We start from the raw sequence: 16,878 nt of genomic DNA, 5'->3' as shown, positions 1-16,878 counted from the left end.
ATACAGTCCTGCAGGAAATCTAGCACCAAAAACTGCAAGTTAAAACCAGCAGAAAAAACTGGTTGTCCACTACCAATGAGAAGGGTTGGATGACACCTAGAGCCATGATGGTTTTAACTCACTCTTCTTTCTGGCTTCTTTCTCCTGCCCTTTGCACAAATTAATGGAGTCTTGGCACCATACATAATTGCTTAGATATCAAACACTTATTGTATGCTTACGTAACTGCTATCTCTGGCCTGAGAACTGTTAGCTTAATCCTCTCAATATCTTATGGTTTGCATGTTGGATGCCTTACTCTTACCAGCATTAGACAAGATAATGTAGTAATGAAAGCTTAGTTAGTGCTTCATGCAAAGCCAGCCAGTGGGATTTGCACACCATGATGTATACCAGTGGTTTAGTAGATAAACTATTAAGCTAACCATGGCTTAGTGCAATTTATGAAATTGGGATTCTTGAACTCAAATAACATTCAAGAAGATTCTTCCCTTCCCAGCTTACCACAAAATATATTTTTAAGTGGCTTCCAGCTTTATTTCACATTAAACCATCTCCTAGAATTTTGCACCAAAGAATTGCCTTTCCTTGAGAGCATAACCTAGACAGGCAGGTGTTTCTGCCTTAATGGTGCTTACCTGTGTCACCGAGTAGGCCAACGACAGAACAGTGGTGATACCCAGGACACGCTTGACACTGGATTTGCTCTCCAGGTGGCCTAATTGAACAAAGATCATACTCAGAGTCAACCCCTGAACAGCTTAGACTGCCTGCCTCTCACATCAATCTACTCAAGAGCTTTTTTGGCTTCCAAGTCCCAGAATCCAGAATTCATTTTAACTATTTAGAGATTATAGAACTGCAAACCTGTAGGTTTACTCAGTGTAATCCTGCTGGGTCACAACATGAGAATAACCACCCATTCTGGCTTGGCACTGTATGGAAACCAGTACATCATAGCTTAGTAAACAATCCATGGTTGAAAACCCCATAATGAATCAATCCCAATAATCCCCATGAACTTTTTATTATATGGACTATGTTATACACTGCAGTTGTGAGGGAAGGGATCACATAAGAAGGGAATGAGATACTGGCCCTTTTAAAAGCCTGTGGTGAGATGGGTGCCCAATAAGTTTTACAAACAAACAAACAAGTAAATAAATAGTGCAAGATTGCCCATTACTGAAGATCAGATGATACCCAGACCAATCCAATACTACTGATCTTGCATTTATCGAGTTTCCCCCTTACATTGCCTGATGCAAAGATGAGCTGCATAAGGTAAGGTATGAGCATTACACATCAACACATTTGAAAATTTAAAATTGTTACATCAACACACTTTGAAAGTATATCAGGTTTTGCTTCTTCAACTCATCCTTCATCCAGCTGCACTAAGCTAGAAAACATTGATTTGTGCACACAAAGAAAATGCTGTGTATCCTAACACCGCATAAGTATTTCCTCAAGCTATTCTCAGGATGAAAAGCTAAGGATCAAAGCAGAGTAATTCAAATGCTTTGGGAGAGCAGCCCATGGGACAAGCAGTCTATTTGTATTCCACCTGCCTACAGAATCACAGGGAGCCACAAGGGGGGGGGGCAGGATTAGCTCCTGCTATCTACAGGTAACATTACATGGTGACGATAGCTTCTTGTACAAATTAGTCTCGCATACAGGTTTTATCCAACCATATGCATCATAAGTCTAACTATCACACCTTACTCTGAAATAGTCTCCCCCAATCTGGCAACCTTCATGATGTACTGAACTACAATGCCCATCATCCCCAACACATACATCCCCAAGCTAGAAATGATAAACTTTATAGCCCAGCTCATTGGAGGGCATGAAATTAGCATCTGAAATACTTAGAGGCAGGTAAAATATTTCAAGTGTGAACTGTTTAAGATTTAAAACATTCTGCTTCGGTTTCAAAATGCCTCATTTCAGGGGAAATTCTATTATTTTAAGAACAAAATGGGCTGTTTCTCCTTTTGACAAGTATTTCATGCTTAGAACCAGTTCTCACTCTGTTCCAAAATGTAAAATGCATTTTGAACCTGAAATGATTTGAATTTGAAACATTTTGCACATCCTTAGAAATAATTCATTGTGGACCCAGTATTTTAATTACGGGGAACAAGTCTTAGATAATTTGAAAGCCCCATGCCAGGATTTGGAGCTTCTTCAGCCTTATTTAAAAAATGATTTCTTTCAATATTTATTTATTCCAGCTGTGACCCAACTTATGAACTGCATAGTAACCCTCCTTACCGATTGGATATTGCCATCCCGGAGTGGATTCCTATGCTTGCTATTATTAGGTTTTAAGACTGGATGCAGGCTCAAATTTTGGTGAAAAGAAGACTCTTAAAACTAATTTTAAAAAGGTTTGCAATATATATGGAGACACTGTTGCAAGTGTGTGGGGGAGGGCAAGATGTTTCTCCTTTTAAGGAAATTTAAGACTACATATCCACTCTCCTCTTGCCTTATTCTCAGGCAGAGTAGGGCAGTGTTTCAAATTTCAGACCAGGAACTTGGAGGCCTGGTTCAAAGAATGAATTCAAAGGGTGTTGGCCTTTTTGCTCTCTCTTAGTCTAACCCGGGGTAGGCAACCTGGGCTCTTTTATGACTCGTGGACTTCAACTCCCAGAATTCCTAAGCTAGCCATACTGAGGGGAAAGGGAGAGGTTTCCAGGCTGAGCCATGCTGGCTCAGGAATTCTGGGAGTTGAAGTCCACGAGTCATAAAAGAGCCAAGGTTGCCTACCCCTGGTCTAACCTATACCAGCATGTTGTTGTAAATAGGAGGGGTGGTGGTATAGAAATGAAAAATTAAATTTGTGGTTTTATAAAAAATATGTACTAAGCAGAAATATATTGGAGCAGAATCAATAACTTAACCAGCTGTTTTATTCAGTAAAAGAATAGCAATAGCTATAGCCCTTTATATACCATTTCATAGTTCTTTACAGCACTCTCTAAGTAGTTTACAGAGTCAGCATATTGCCCCAGACAATCTGGGTCCTCATTTTACCAACCTCAGAAGGATGAAAGTCTGAGTCAACCTTGAGCCAATCAAGATCGAACCTCTGGCAGTGGGCAGAGCTAGCCTGCAATGCTGCGTTCTAACCACTGTGCCAGCATGGCTCATGATGTGGATGTCATCTACTACTGAGCAAATATTTATCTCTTCTTTGAACTCAGGCAATATTTATATTGAAATATTACTTCTTGTATAAATTGGCTACTGCTTAATTTTGCATTTTACTACCACCTAATGTTTTAATTTACAAAAAAGGAAAAAATAAGAGTGCCTATAATACTAAGAAAGATTTCTTACCAAATGCAAGGCCCAAAATCACCATGCTCAGCTCAATGGCCAGAAGGAAAAATCTTGTGATTTCCCACAGGATCTAGAGGTGATAACACAGATCAGAGAGCCAAATTCAGCAAGCCAAAGAGAGGGTTAATGTGTCGCATTAGTGATTTGAACATTAAAAGACACTATTTCTCCATTTTTAAATACACACATTACACACATTTCTGCTTATTTGAACAATCACTATGGTATACAAGAACTATTGGTAGGATCTCGCTTTGATATAACAACATTAATTTCTTTTTTGCATGTATGACATCAACTATAAGTGCTTCTTATCAAATTATTCAGGCAGCAATAAACTCCTAATTATTGCTCAGGAAATTTTGTTCCCATGGCCACAGCAATTTGAGAAAGTAAAAGTAGTTCTTACTATGTTGCCTTTTTCCTCCAGCTTCAATTACTCAAGAGAATGAACTTCAGCTTTGCTCTTCATGTTTTGACACTTCCTTTCAAATGTTTGTCTTATGAACCAATAGTCACAAGTTGCATTAACAACTCATTCTAAATTAGTTATTTGCTCACTTTGGGTGGATCCCTCCTACCCCCAATGTACCTTGACTATATTTTGACCATCCCTGAATCTCTCCAACAATATCAGAATAGTAATCTAACTGATGTTTCCAACTTTTTCTTTGAGAGGTATAAGCCAGATGTATGAGCATATCTGTATTATTATATCTGATTATAAAGTAGTATTAAATTCAATACTGAAAGTGGGAAAGGGGAAGGGATCAAATCTACATCTACCTAAAGCTAATCTCACCTTGTCAGTGACTGTAGCAGCAGTAGAAGCACTGACTGTCATGGAAACAACAGCTCGAGCAATCCCAACCACAGCAACTACGAACACCTGGAACAAAATAGCTAGGAATTAAGGAAGTATGTTGTACACATAGAGACTACCTTTCTAAAAAAAATAAGTTAAGACAGCAGAGAAAATAACCAGTGAATTCAGGAGCAGGGAAAAGGTATAGAAAAATAACTATCAGGTTACCTATACTATATGGATTTTTTTTATTAAGGTTACAGAAATGCTTCATGGCTGAGTTTTTTAAAACACTAAAAAGACACTTCATTATCTTATTCTCTTCTTTGATTTTAAACTTAGTAACATTTCAAAGCACGCTGATGCTTGTTTATATTCTAACACTATAAATATTGTTATCAACAGTCACCGTCACAGGGTATCAAGGAACTTCTGACCTTGGATATACCCCACAAGTCATCTACTAAAAGACAGCAAAAGGATCTAGAAATAGGAAAAATAAACAGTAAATAACTCCCAAGAAATTGGGCTGCTTTCAAACCTAACCTGACCTTTGCTAAAGCCTACCAGAGTCTCATTATTTTATTATTATTTATCATATGGCACATTCATATCACATTTCAGTAAAAACACAAGATAAAAATATGAAATATAAAGTCTAAAATATTATAAATATATATCCAGATTATAGATAATTTTTTTTACTTCATTTCTCACAGCCAGGAAATCAACAAAGTCTCCATTATAGGCTCTGTTTTGGCACTCTGTCACTATATGTTGGATAGTTTTTCAGCCTTACAGTCAGTGATGATATTCAATGATGGTATTTTGTCTCACTTACAGCAGGGTGTCCATAGTGCATTTATGACCAGAATTTCAGAAGTCTTGTGGCTCAACCAACAGATGCCCAGTATCTACAGTTATGAGGCTGGAGGAAGCCTCTTTAGGTCAGACCTAGGTATTTTACAGTCTATGGACCACATCTGTCCTGCTGTGTTGATGGGGGTCCTCCACAACAGTCCTAGTTTCTCATGTGGCTCCTTGGGACAGTTAATTGTCTATCCCAGCTTTAGGCCCTTCAGGCTATGAAGATACACCTGAATATACACAAGGAATGCCCAGTCTCAGAAAACACTGTCAATGAAGGGAAATTCCTTGTTCAACCTCATTCACCAAAGCATACCACTATATATGCTTTCTTAGTAAGCCAGACAGATATAAAGAGAGACAGAGATAGAATAATATGTTGGCATTTGTTGGTTACATCTGTACAATATTCAATACAATATTCAATATTCATAGACATGAAGTTTCCTCAATACATCTTATTGTCCTTTCTAATGCTGCACCAGAAAAATATATCTACTTCCTCTCAAAGTTAAAGCTCTTTAAATAATCTCTTGCCCTTCCTGCCTTTCCAATCACCGCTGAAATGTTACATTGCTAAGCAGTCTCACAGCCCCTGCAGAATGCCAATCCTACAAGATAAAAACCTCCAGTGTTATGCGCCCATAAATGCTGCTAAGGCTAATAGTTACATTTGATTAACCTTAAACGTAGAAACCTGCATAAATGTCTTACTGTAATTTCTGCAGCCTGCAGTGCTATACATTTACACAGCAATCTTATCTTACATGTAATTCACCAGGGGAAATATTTATAAATTGTGTTTAGTGACTGCATCCCTTCAATTCCAAAGCAATTACAAGTTTGCTGCAAAACTTCTAAAGCCTCTTTGTGTTTGCCTCAATTTCCTGTTTTTCAATTTCTTATCACTCTGCTGTAGGTTACCTATTTTGCTTCCTTATGAGCCTCTTTAGTCTTTGTTCTGTCCCATAAAGTCATTTCAGTTCTGCAGCTAAGCTTCAGCTAAGGTCTAAATAAGATACAATTCCAACTACCTTTCCCTATTCTGACCTGTGGCTTTTACTAGAGCTACACTTCCAAATTTTCCATTACTCAGTTAATAAATATTACAAGTCAGAAAAACAGCAGCGTATACATTTTGCTGAGTAAACAAGCAAATGGCAAAAAATGCTCTATAAGAAGCCATCAAAGAGGGTATTTGGAAATCAAGGAGACAGACTGAATCTGTTTCACAAATACATTTTAAAAAGAGGAAGATATTCAGAAAGTCACTCCCAGAAAAAATTTATCAGCAAAAATTCCCAAAGATCCTGCAGAGAGATATAAGGTCAATAAGTATAAGAAAACTGGAAGTGGGGCAGAATTGTAAGTGAAAGAACTGCAGAGGGAAGGGAATGGCTGTTGCTTGGCTAAGTATTATCTGAGATCTCCTTAATGAGTCCCACTATTTCTCCTAAATGGGCTCTACAGGATCAGAAGCCATTTTGGGGGAATTAAGACAAGCCTCTTAAGCTATTGCCTCTTCTAGAAAGCCTACATATATGCAATTTTGTCCAATTTTCCTGGGTGAACAGAATTTCACCCAGAGATTGTGATTTCTGAGTTCCCTCTAACTGATTAACTTTTCCATGGAGAACAAAGCACACTAAGAAAATCCTGTAGTGTTTCCAGGAAAACAGCTCCTAATTTATTCCTTGCTCTTCTATTTTAAGTGGAATTTTATACCATCGAGGTTTTGCATGTTCTATGTTGGAACATGTGCCATACCTAGCAGGCATGACAATAGCTATGCAGGTAAGAAAAGGATGACTCACCTGAGTAAAATAGCCTCTCTCCTGTTAATTCCAGGCTTCTATGACTGTTGCCCCTACAGATTGTTTCACCTATCCACTGGCAGAATCTTGCCTCCTTCCCCATTGTGCCTAAGACTAATATAATATCATCCTCTTTCTGCAAGAGGCAAGCAAATCCCTTCTTTATTTTCTGAAGAAGAAATTCTTATGCAAAAGTGGAAAAGAAATTGCAAAACAAAGCTTGGGGAATGGGAAGAGAGAATATCACAAATGCCAAATAATTGAAGCGTTTTACACACACACACACACACACACACACACACACACACACACACACGCACAGAAAGAGATTCACAAACATATATATCACACAAAAAGTAGAACCTTTCAAAATTGACCAAGTTTTCACTAAGAAGAATCATTAGAAGCTGTAAGGCAAGGGCAAGGAAATGTTTTTCTTCTCATTTACATGCCTCTCTAATCTCCTTGCAACTGTTAACAAGAAATAGCCTTAAAAATGTGGCAATATTGAAATTGTGCAACTAAAGGAACATCAGAAAACATGCACTTATCAATTCCCTCTTAGAGCCTTCAACTCATTCAGTTAGTGGTAAGCAACCATGACACTGATAGTCAGGATTTATGACGTGTCTCTTGGTCTAGGTCAGATATAGGCAACGTGAGATATTCCACATGTTCCTGTCCTATAATTCTTTCCTACCAGCCACACTAGTTGGCATTGCCACAGATCAACCAGCGAAAGGATGGAGGGAGGGATATTAAGAGACAGAAAACAAAAATAGAGATGTCACACTTACTTATATTTTAAAATACATCTTAATATCTGGAGTTATTTAAAGGGAGAACAATTTTGCCAGGAGAAAGTAAGCCAAAGAGAAAAAGAGGTTGTTCTCTTTTCTCTTCTTGAACAATGGGCATTTCATCGACTAACAGATGCCAGGCCAACAGCATTTGGGCAGAGCATAAGTCAAATAATGTGTTACCAAGTTGCAAAATGTGACTTCCCATGTCAAATCAAGTTAACAACTAAAGTAGCAGCAATGAGGCTGTCTATTCTTTTGGAGATTAGCTGCTCTTCTTTAAAAGATCAGATATTCCAGAAACACAAAAGACACAGAAGCAGCATAAAGAAAGATCAAGCAGGTCAATGATCAGATTAGGTCAGAAGAATGTCTCATTCCCAAATAAAAAATACACCCTACGTAGAGAAAGAGTTAATGCTGACAGTTGCCAAACACCTTACCAACTCCTGAGCCTTTTCACTAATCTGAAAGGAGCCAAGTGAATATATATACATATCCCCCAGGTTCTTTGAAAATAAAATTTGTACTTACCAGTATGTAGAATGTGGTAAAAATGGGACTGGAAGTGGCATGGATTTTGGCCCTGGCAGAAGGCAGCTTCCAGAGGAGAAATGCAAAGAAAAGTACATTGGGAACCAATAGCAGAAGGTCCCAGTAACGAACTCTAAAAACAAGACAAAGATACCTTTTTCAAATAGTGCTGTGTCCCTTCAGGCGATACAGAGAACCTTCTTCAGAAGAAGAAACAGAAACCATCAATAACAGCATCTCACCTGGATGTGCCAATGTCCTCATACAACAGCACCAAGCATTTGTGTGGCACAGAAGTGTTGGTAGCATTTAAAAACAAAGGTGTTGTCAGAATGTCCACTGTTGTCACTGCCGTGGGAGCAGACAAAGAAGTGGCATTATCATCCGCAGATAATGGTACTGATGTCACCAATGCTGACATTCTGCCACCGTTCTGGAGAGAGGGAGCCAAAAGGACATTTTCATCAGATAATATAAAATCTCAAACAATTCTACATGGGGGGGGAGTTTGTTTTAAAAAATACATAGAAGTTTATCCTGTATTAATCCAAACATTTATCAACTTTTCTCAATCATGTACTCCTTATGTGTTTTGACTGTGTTAGCTAGTAAATCAGGAGAGTTAAACTAACACACCTGACAAGCAAAAGACTAGAGAAAGCTATGGGCACAAGACCAGGTGACACTGGAACAGGAAGCTTATGCCCTTCCCAGATTACTGTAATTTGGTCCTCATCATATTATTTTTAAAGACTGTTCAGAAGCTGCAAGTGGTACAGAATGAAACTGTCAGCGTGCTGGCACATGGACCTGCTACAGCCATGTGAACCTTTTGTTACAGGTGTGACATTGGCTTTCAACAAGTTACAGTGTACAATTCAAAATAGTGGTTTTAATCTTGAAGATTCCGCGTGGCTTACTTCCTAAATACGGTACTTTCAGGATTGTTATTCCAGGTAGTACCAAGTCCACGGGTAGAACTGTACCAGAAAGTAAGCTCTCTAAACTGGGTATCTCAAAATGCAAGAGTTAGGATCAGTTGGGATTCTCCAGATGTTTATTCTCTGTAGTGGCCACCATTTGATGGTCAGCCTTCTTCCAGAGGTCAAGCTGGTGTCCAATTCTGGTCTCCTTTCAAAAACCCATCAAAACAGAAATATTGGACCTTTGTAGGATGATATTTCTGAAGACCTGGATGGTGTCATTGGCTCGTTGCAACAATTACTGCAGTTTGTTTGAATTTCCTATGTTGTAATTGTGTTACTTATTTTGTTGTTGTTGTTGTACACTACACATCACAAATTCAATATTACACAAATGAAATAAATAAATCAAACCTATTTAATCTCTATATTACCAAAGTAACTATCGTCTTGGATTCCTAAAATTCAGGAAATAGAATCTATTAGTTTCTAGCCACATTTTATTCCTCTAAATGCTTAAGAATGTACTTGTAATGAATTGCTTTTGCAGCTTTAACTGCTTTCTCATCTTCTCCAGGCTTAGGGAACTGGAATGTAATGGTTACTAGTGGAAAAGAGCACTAGTAACCTACAGACCTACAGCAGTCATGGATATTTTTGAAGCCTTTGGAATTGATTGCTACTAATTTATGTCAGGAATGCCTTTATGTCATAGAATTGGAAGATTTCACTTAGCATAACCTGGTTGATCTGATGGTGCCTTTGCTCTATGCAAAAAATATAAAATAAAGCACCTATGACAGATAACTGTCCCAGTGAAGGAGAGCTCACGAATACTGGCAGATGTTCTTTAGCACCATCAGGTGTGCCAACTCCATCTTAATTACAGATAGTTATTGACTTAACAACAGTACACGTGGCCACCACTCAAAGTTATAAAGGCACTGAAAAAAATGATTTATGACCATTTTTCAACTTACTCCCATTGCAGCTTAGCATTCGAACACTTGGCAACTGACTCATAATTGTAACAGTTGCAGTGTCCCAAGGTCATGTGATCCACTTTTGTGACCTTCCGACAAGCAAAGTCAATGGGGAAGCCAGATTCACTTAATAACCATGTTACTAACTTAAAAAATGCATTGATTCACTTAACAACTGTGGCAAGAAAGGTCGTAAAATGGGGCAAAATTCACTTGACAAATGTTTCACATAGCAACAGAAATGTTAGGCTCAACTGTGGTCGTAAATCGAGGACTATCAGTAATTCCCCACCTCTTTCTAAATGACATCATCATTATACAGTTCCAAAATAAATATGTTCTACATTTGCTCTGGGAATTGCATATGTGTGCTGCTGCTTGACATATATTTATCTCAGTTTTTGCCATCTTTTAGAACTATGATCCTTGGAACGATCCTAATAAGTAACAATTGTTGTCTGCTCATGCTTTTTTCAGAAACTTAGATTATAAATAAATTTTGTAAAATACTGACTTGGCATTTATGAAGTGTCTTACTTTATGAATTCTAGGAAAGGAAGTCCATTCAAAATGCCTTATTGAATTCTGAGAAAATCCCAAAGTGCATAAAGAAGAAGAGTCTTCAAATAAAAGATTGATTATGTGCCATCAAGTCCTTTTCCTTTCTTAGTGACCACATAGATTGATTTCCTCCCAGATAATCTATCCCTAGTCTGTTCCCAGCCATGCATTCATGACCTCTGTCAAATAAAAGAAACTCTTCATATAAGAGACTCGGGCTGGTTCATATATTTTGAATTACTGAATAAACTTCAAACAGTGAAAAACACATGAACCACTAAGTTATAGACTGTAGTTTACAAATCGCAGTAACTTTTATAATACACGAAGTGAAAACCAATGAAATCACATTATATGACTTAGCACAATAATTGAATCCACTCTCTATCTGCAAGCTTTTTTAAGAAAGGTTTGCCGTGGCATAACCTTGTGGCAAAATAGGTGAAGAAGGGCAGTCAACAATAAAGAAAATCTAAGCAACCAGCAGTCTGCAGACCAAATCCAGGGTGTTTTCTGGCTTTTCATGCTGCAGTCTAGATGTGCAAAAAGTGCATAGTAGAAGCAGTATTTGCGTTTGATTAGCAAACCTCTTTGAGGAAATGAAAATAAACTTTAACTCCTACTAAAATAAAATAAGATAGAACAGGATAATCCATAAAAGTAAGAACCAATGTTTGTGGGTAATAAGCTGCAGTTTTTAATAATTAATAATAATATAATGTTTCTATTACAAAGGCAGAAAATTCTTCACATAGAAGATCAGCATCAGGTTAACTGTGCTGGACTATGATCTGGAAGACTGATGCAGACAATTTTTAACCAATAGCCAGTTTGGGTGTATATTACCAATCATCCTGGGTTATTAAACAGAATGAGCCTTCTTTCTTTCCTTAGAATCCCTTAGGAATCACGAACCCTAATTATTGCTGAATCAGAAAGCCACAGTCATCACTCAGTATTAAAACAAGTTAAGAAGTTCAAGCTAGTAGTTGAGGTTAGATTTTTTTTTCATCTGACTTAGAAGACTATAATTAATGTAAGAGATGTAACTTATAACAATTCTAGAATGGAAAGGTAAACAGCGGCAGCCCTGGAGACACAAAGCCATGCATAGCTTATTTTTTATGTCTTGTGAACTCGTCTGCTTTAAACTAGCTTCCCTATTGCTAAAACTGTATTTTATTCACAGAGGTTCCTCCTGTATGTCAGACTCTGGTTGAACAAAGACCCTGCCTAGATGGCATTCTTCTTACCCTTGGCTGTCTTAAACAAAGAAACTTTGCCCTGAATTCACAGCTGAAACAAGGTCATAATCACACTTGTCAAACAACTTTACAATGATTAAACTTCTAACTGCACTATAAATCTAAGGTCCTTCCCTGTTCCCTCCCCCACTTTTTAAAATGAAAAGCAACTGCTAAAGCAACAGAAATTAATTTTAATTAAGCATGTCTAAATAAATAATGTAGAATAATGCAGTTATATACAAACAAATCTATAAGATGTGATTAACATCAGAAATTTAATATTTTTACATTTCAGTTATTTGAAGACACCTACACGCTTGTTGAAAGTAGAGTGCCAATTCCTAATATAAAGAAACACATAAAGATCAGAATTTAATTTTGTTTCTACCTTTAAAAATTAGGGCAGTGCTTCTTCTAGAAAAACTCCTTGATGATCACAAAGTGCTTCTTGAATTACTGTCTGTTATGGATTGGGCATCTACAAACAAATTTCTTTTCTCTCCTTCTCTTGAAGCACTACAATATAAATAAAAATTAATTAATCAAGCCTACATATTTTTAAGAGTCTCAAAGGCTATTTTACATAAGCTAATTATATTTAATTAAGCCTAATAACCTTACTGATTCTATTTTCCTAAGCAATTCGCACAATGCTTTTTCTTCAGTTTATCCTTCAGTAATATTTTTCAATGTCTCCTTTGTATTTTCTGCTGATTAAGTGAAGCACTAGCTGAAATCACCAGTGATGCACCCACTTGTATCAAAGTGACAAATACAGTAATGTCTAGTTTCCAAGAAAGAACATTCTTCAGTAAGAATATGCATAAACCATTGTCTCTCAGCCATACTTAAAGCAATCTTCAGAAATTGCTTGTTAAGAACAACTCTTCCCATGTTGTTGCTCTTTCTCAACAGTATTCAGCTTGTTAAATATCTAAGCACTATACAACAATCAAGTTCCAGTTGCCATCTGAATCGTATTTGATTGATTAAGCCCACATTTTAGGGTATCTATTCTCCCAAGGCCATTACAAACTTGTAAGATCACAAATTATTAAAGTAAAAAAAAAGCAAAACAATATGAAAAAGGAACAAATGAACATAGTCATTAAAATATCGGATCATAACATTTCTTTTTGGAATAGCAAAATTATTAGGGCTCCCATAAAAATCTTCTCATTTGTGGTTTGTTCATAACACCGAAAACAGAAAACAGCGGCAAGTGGTGCAGGAGAAAAGCTGAAAGACTTTTCCCAGAGAAATACAAAACACGAACAGTGCATGACAAAAAGGGTCCAGTTTGCTGGTATTTCAGGATCCAATCACTCTCAAAGGGCAACCATTTTAACACCAGGGGTTGCCTTTGAATCAGTCTTCATTCCTGGCAACTGCCTAAAAAAGTCCCTGAAGGTATTTTTGGAAATGGTTTGCCCTTGCTTGCTTCCTGGGCCTGGGAATGAATGATTGGCCAAGGTCATCCAGCTGGCTTCCTGCTTAAGGTAGGACTAGAACTCAAGGTTTCTAGCTTGTTGCTTTAACCACTATACCAGGGGTAGTCAACCTTGGCTCTTTTATGACTCGTGGACTTCAATTCCCAGAATTCCTGAGCCACCTAAGCTAAGCCCACGAGTCATAAAAGAGCCAAGGTTGACTACCCCTGCACTATACCAAATTGGTTCTATGTTAAAGAAAGAAGCATATATAAATAAAACTGTCCAGAAATATTTAAGGACAACACTTTAAATTTAGCACAGAAATTAATAAGCCAGCAATGAAGCTGATACATAAGAAGTGAAATAGGTCTCAAATGTATTATTCCTCTTATGATTTGGGAAAATGTTTCATTTCTGTATTTTTCTCCATCTAGAATTACAGTTAAAAGATTCATGTTTTCTTGGTAAGTTAAGAACATGTTCCTCTGCAAAAACCAGACTCCATTTCAGAGGAAACTTATTGATAAATTCTTGAAATAAACAGTCATTCTAATATACTGAAAAAGAAAGAGAAGTCTTTTATCTTACCAAGTCATTCATATCTCACTCACTCAAATGAACTTCCTCATTTTATCCAAGGTCAACCCCATGTGACTTAACTTTTCAGTCTCACAACAAGCATCTGTTCAGCAAGAACTGATGGGACCACAAAATAAACTAACAGAAAAATGAAAAAGCTAAATTGTTCTGGGATTTTAGACTTCAAACAGACACGAATATTACTGCCACATAATACCCCAGACGTAGCAACTATTGATTAAAAAAAAAGAAGATTGGATGTTGCAATAGAGATGGAGAAAAAAATCACAAAACACAAAGACCTGCAAATAGAAGTAAAATAACTGTGGCAGAAGAAGGCCAATACAGTACCAATACAATAGTAATAGGTGCCTTGGGCGCAATCCCAAACTTTTGGAGAACTATTTGAGTACCATCACCACTGATAAAATCAACTTCACTCAATTGCCAAAGGCAGCTTTACTAAGAACAGCTTACATCTTGTGACAATACCTTTAACACTGTCAAATATCTGCCTATTTCAGGTCATTGGGAAGGACTCAATGGGTGGATAAAAGTTCCAAATCCAGTCTAAATAGCTGGCTGTGAGATGAACCATAACAACAACAATAATCACTATCAGTCAGTTGCAAAAGGCTGCTTTATTCGAAACAGTTTACATCCTGCAATGGTATACCACAAAACATCATCATCTGCTTATCCCAGACTCTTGGGAAAGACTTGATAAGTGGTTTAAAAATGCTAAATACATTCTGAACATCTGGCTGATTGTGTGACAAACCATAAATAATAGAAGCTCAACTAATCTGAATTTTTGATCTTTGCTTCATTACACTGACTACACAACCTTATGCATGTTTTCTGGAAACATGCCTTACAGCAGTGGTTCTCAACCTGTGGGTCGGGACCCCATTTGGGGTCGAACGACCATTTCACGGGGGTCGCCAAACAAGGCTGTCCGCCATTTTTTTCCCCCTTTTCTTTGGCCACACCCCTGGCACCCGGTGATGTATAAGTGGTTGGGGGTCACCACAACATGGGGAATTGTATTATGGGGTCGTGGCATTAGAAAGGTTGAGAACCACTGCCTTACAGTGACCCATAGAAAGATTGCTTAGGCATGCAACCATAAAGTTTTCTGAAAGGTTTAACTTGCTTCTTTACAGACAACTGTACTAAGGTATCATTATCATTTAAGTACATTTCCTGCAATTTAAGCAACAATAGGAATGTTGAAGTACTGAAGATGCATTTCAATCTGTATCAGTGTACATATTCAACTGGTCATCCATAAATTCAGTGTTTTTCAACCTTGCCGATTTTAAGATGTATAGGTAGTCCTCGACTTATGATCACAACTGAGCTCATATTTATGTTGCCCCATTTTATAACCTTTCTTGCCACAGTTGTTAAGTGAATCACTGCAATTGTTAACACAGCTATTAGTAACACAGTAACATAGTTGTTAAATGAATCTGACCTTCCCATTGACTTTGCTTATCAGAAGGTTGCAAAAGGTGATCACATGACTCTGGCACACTACAACTGTCATAAATATGAACCAGTTGCCATGCATCTGAATTTTGATCATGTGACCATGGGGATGCTGAAATGGTTATAAGTGTGTAAAACGGTCATAAGACTGTTGCAATTATAGTCACTAAATGAACTGTTGTAACTCGAGGACTATCTGTACAGACATCAACTCTCAGGAGGCTGGCTGGGAAATTCTGGGAACTGAAGTCCAGATATCTTAAGGTTGCCAAGATTAAGGGACACTGCTGGCTTTTTATTTTAATATTCCAAATATGACAGGGCATTCCCTAGTTGTGGGAGATTCACACTGCAACCATAACACAATGCAAAATAAATTAAATGTGGCATCCACAGTGTGCATTTCTGATAGGTTTGCAATGCATTAGGAATCTCATTAATTTCACTTCCATAAAATAACAGCAGTTTGACAGTAGAACCAATTACTCAGAATGGTGAGCTGCTCTTCACTGGATATGTGCACTCAGAGGGTAGACAGCATCTGTCTGGAGTGCTTTAATTTGGATTTCTGCATTGAGCAGGAAATTAAATTCAATGGCCTATCTGGTTGTTTAACTCCATGATCCCAATATCTCAGTTCATCCCCCTTAGAGTTTGTTTTCCTTCTGCACATGTATGTCAAGGTCTTGAATGACAGTCTTCTGAGAAGAGCTGTCTTAATGATAGTTTGATTTCAGTGCAATACCTGCATTGTCAACAATTTAATCATACTATAAATTGTGCCAGGAAGTCTCCTAATATTTAAGGCAAGTGTCAAACGATCACACTTCCTGTCAAGCTAGAGGATTAGTATTTGATTTTTTACCAATCAATTTAGAACTAGTCATGCCATTAGAGAGACAGAATAGACAACGGACACTGCAAACAGAAGAAAAAGCTAGGTTGCCATTTTGACCTAAATTCTTTAAGTTAATCTCAGGCCATCAAAGGCTCATTAATAATGAAAAAGTATTGCTTTCAGCTGGGAGGAAAAAAAACTGACCAGGAAAATGTGCAGTGACATAATGGTGGCTAGCTTGATGAAAAATTGTGGATTACTAGGAAAAGATTTAAAAACTGAAACAAAATATATAAAGCCTTTATACAAATTTAAAAGTGAACAACACTGAGTTCCATATCTGAAGAACATATAAGAAGAAATGTCCTTTGAATCAACTATGCATTAAAGGTAAGACTGGACAATGTGTTTCCGTATGGTCTAGATCAGGAGTAGGCAACCTTGGCTCTTTTATTACTTGTGGACTTCAACTCCCAGAATTCCTAAGCCAGTTCTGGGAGTTGAAATCCACAAGTCATAAAAAAGCCAAGGTTGCCTACCCCTGGTCTAGATATAGGTAGTCTTCAATTTATAACAGTTTGTTTAGTGACTGTTTGAAGTTACATCTGCACTGAAAAAAGTGACTTATGACTATTTTTCATGCTTA

The 16,878-nt window shown here is 37.4% G+C and overlaps 1 protein-coding gene across 2 annotated transcripts in view; it reads right to left on the bottom strand.

Annotated features, from left to right (window-relative positions):
* TPRA1 (transmembrane protein adipocyte associated 1) overlaps positions 1-16,878 on the bottom strand; it is a 30,316-nt gene that overhangs the window by 11,341 nt on the left and 2,097 nt on the right. Inside the window, exons 2-7 of one of the 2 annotated variants that reach the window (XM_039321846.1) lie at positions 12,277-12,404; positions 8,417-8,607; positions 8,175-8,307; positions 4,157-4,243; positions 3,352-3,424; positions 639-718 (exon numbers count right to left, since the gene is read on the bottom strand). In XM_039321846.1, coding sequence (XP_039177780.1) covers positions 639-718; positions 3,352-3,424; positions 4,157-4,243; positions 8,175-8,307; positions 8,417-8,595 — 552 coding nt within the window. In that variant the 5' untranslated portion in view covers positions 8,596-8,607; positions 12,277-12,404. The remainder of the gene's footprint in view (positions 1-638; positions 719-3,351; positions 3,425-4,156; positions 4,244-8,174; positions 8,308-8,416; positions 8,608-12,276; positions 12,405-16,878) is intronic. The other variant, XM_039321845.1, reaches the window with a different exon arrangement.

The sequence above is a fragment of the Crotalus tigris genome, unplaced genomic scaffold (genome assembly GCF_016545835.1).
Source record: "Crotalus tigris isolate CLP2741 ecotype Arizona unplaced genomic scaffold, ASM1654583v1 scf7180000023829.5930981, whole genome shotgun sequence".
NCBI classification, from domain to species: domain Eukaryota; kingdom Metazoa; phylum Chordata; class Lepidosauria; order Squamata; family Viperidae; genus Crotalus; species Crotalus tigris.
Note: the sequence above shows the minus strand (reverse complement) of the source record. Positions and strands in the feature narration are given on the sequence as shown.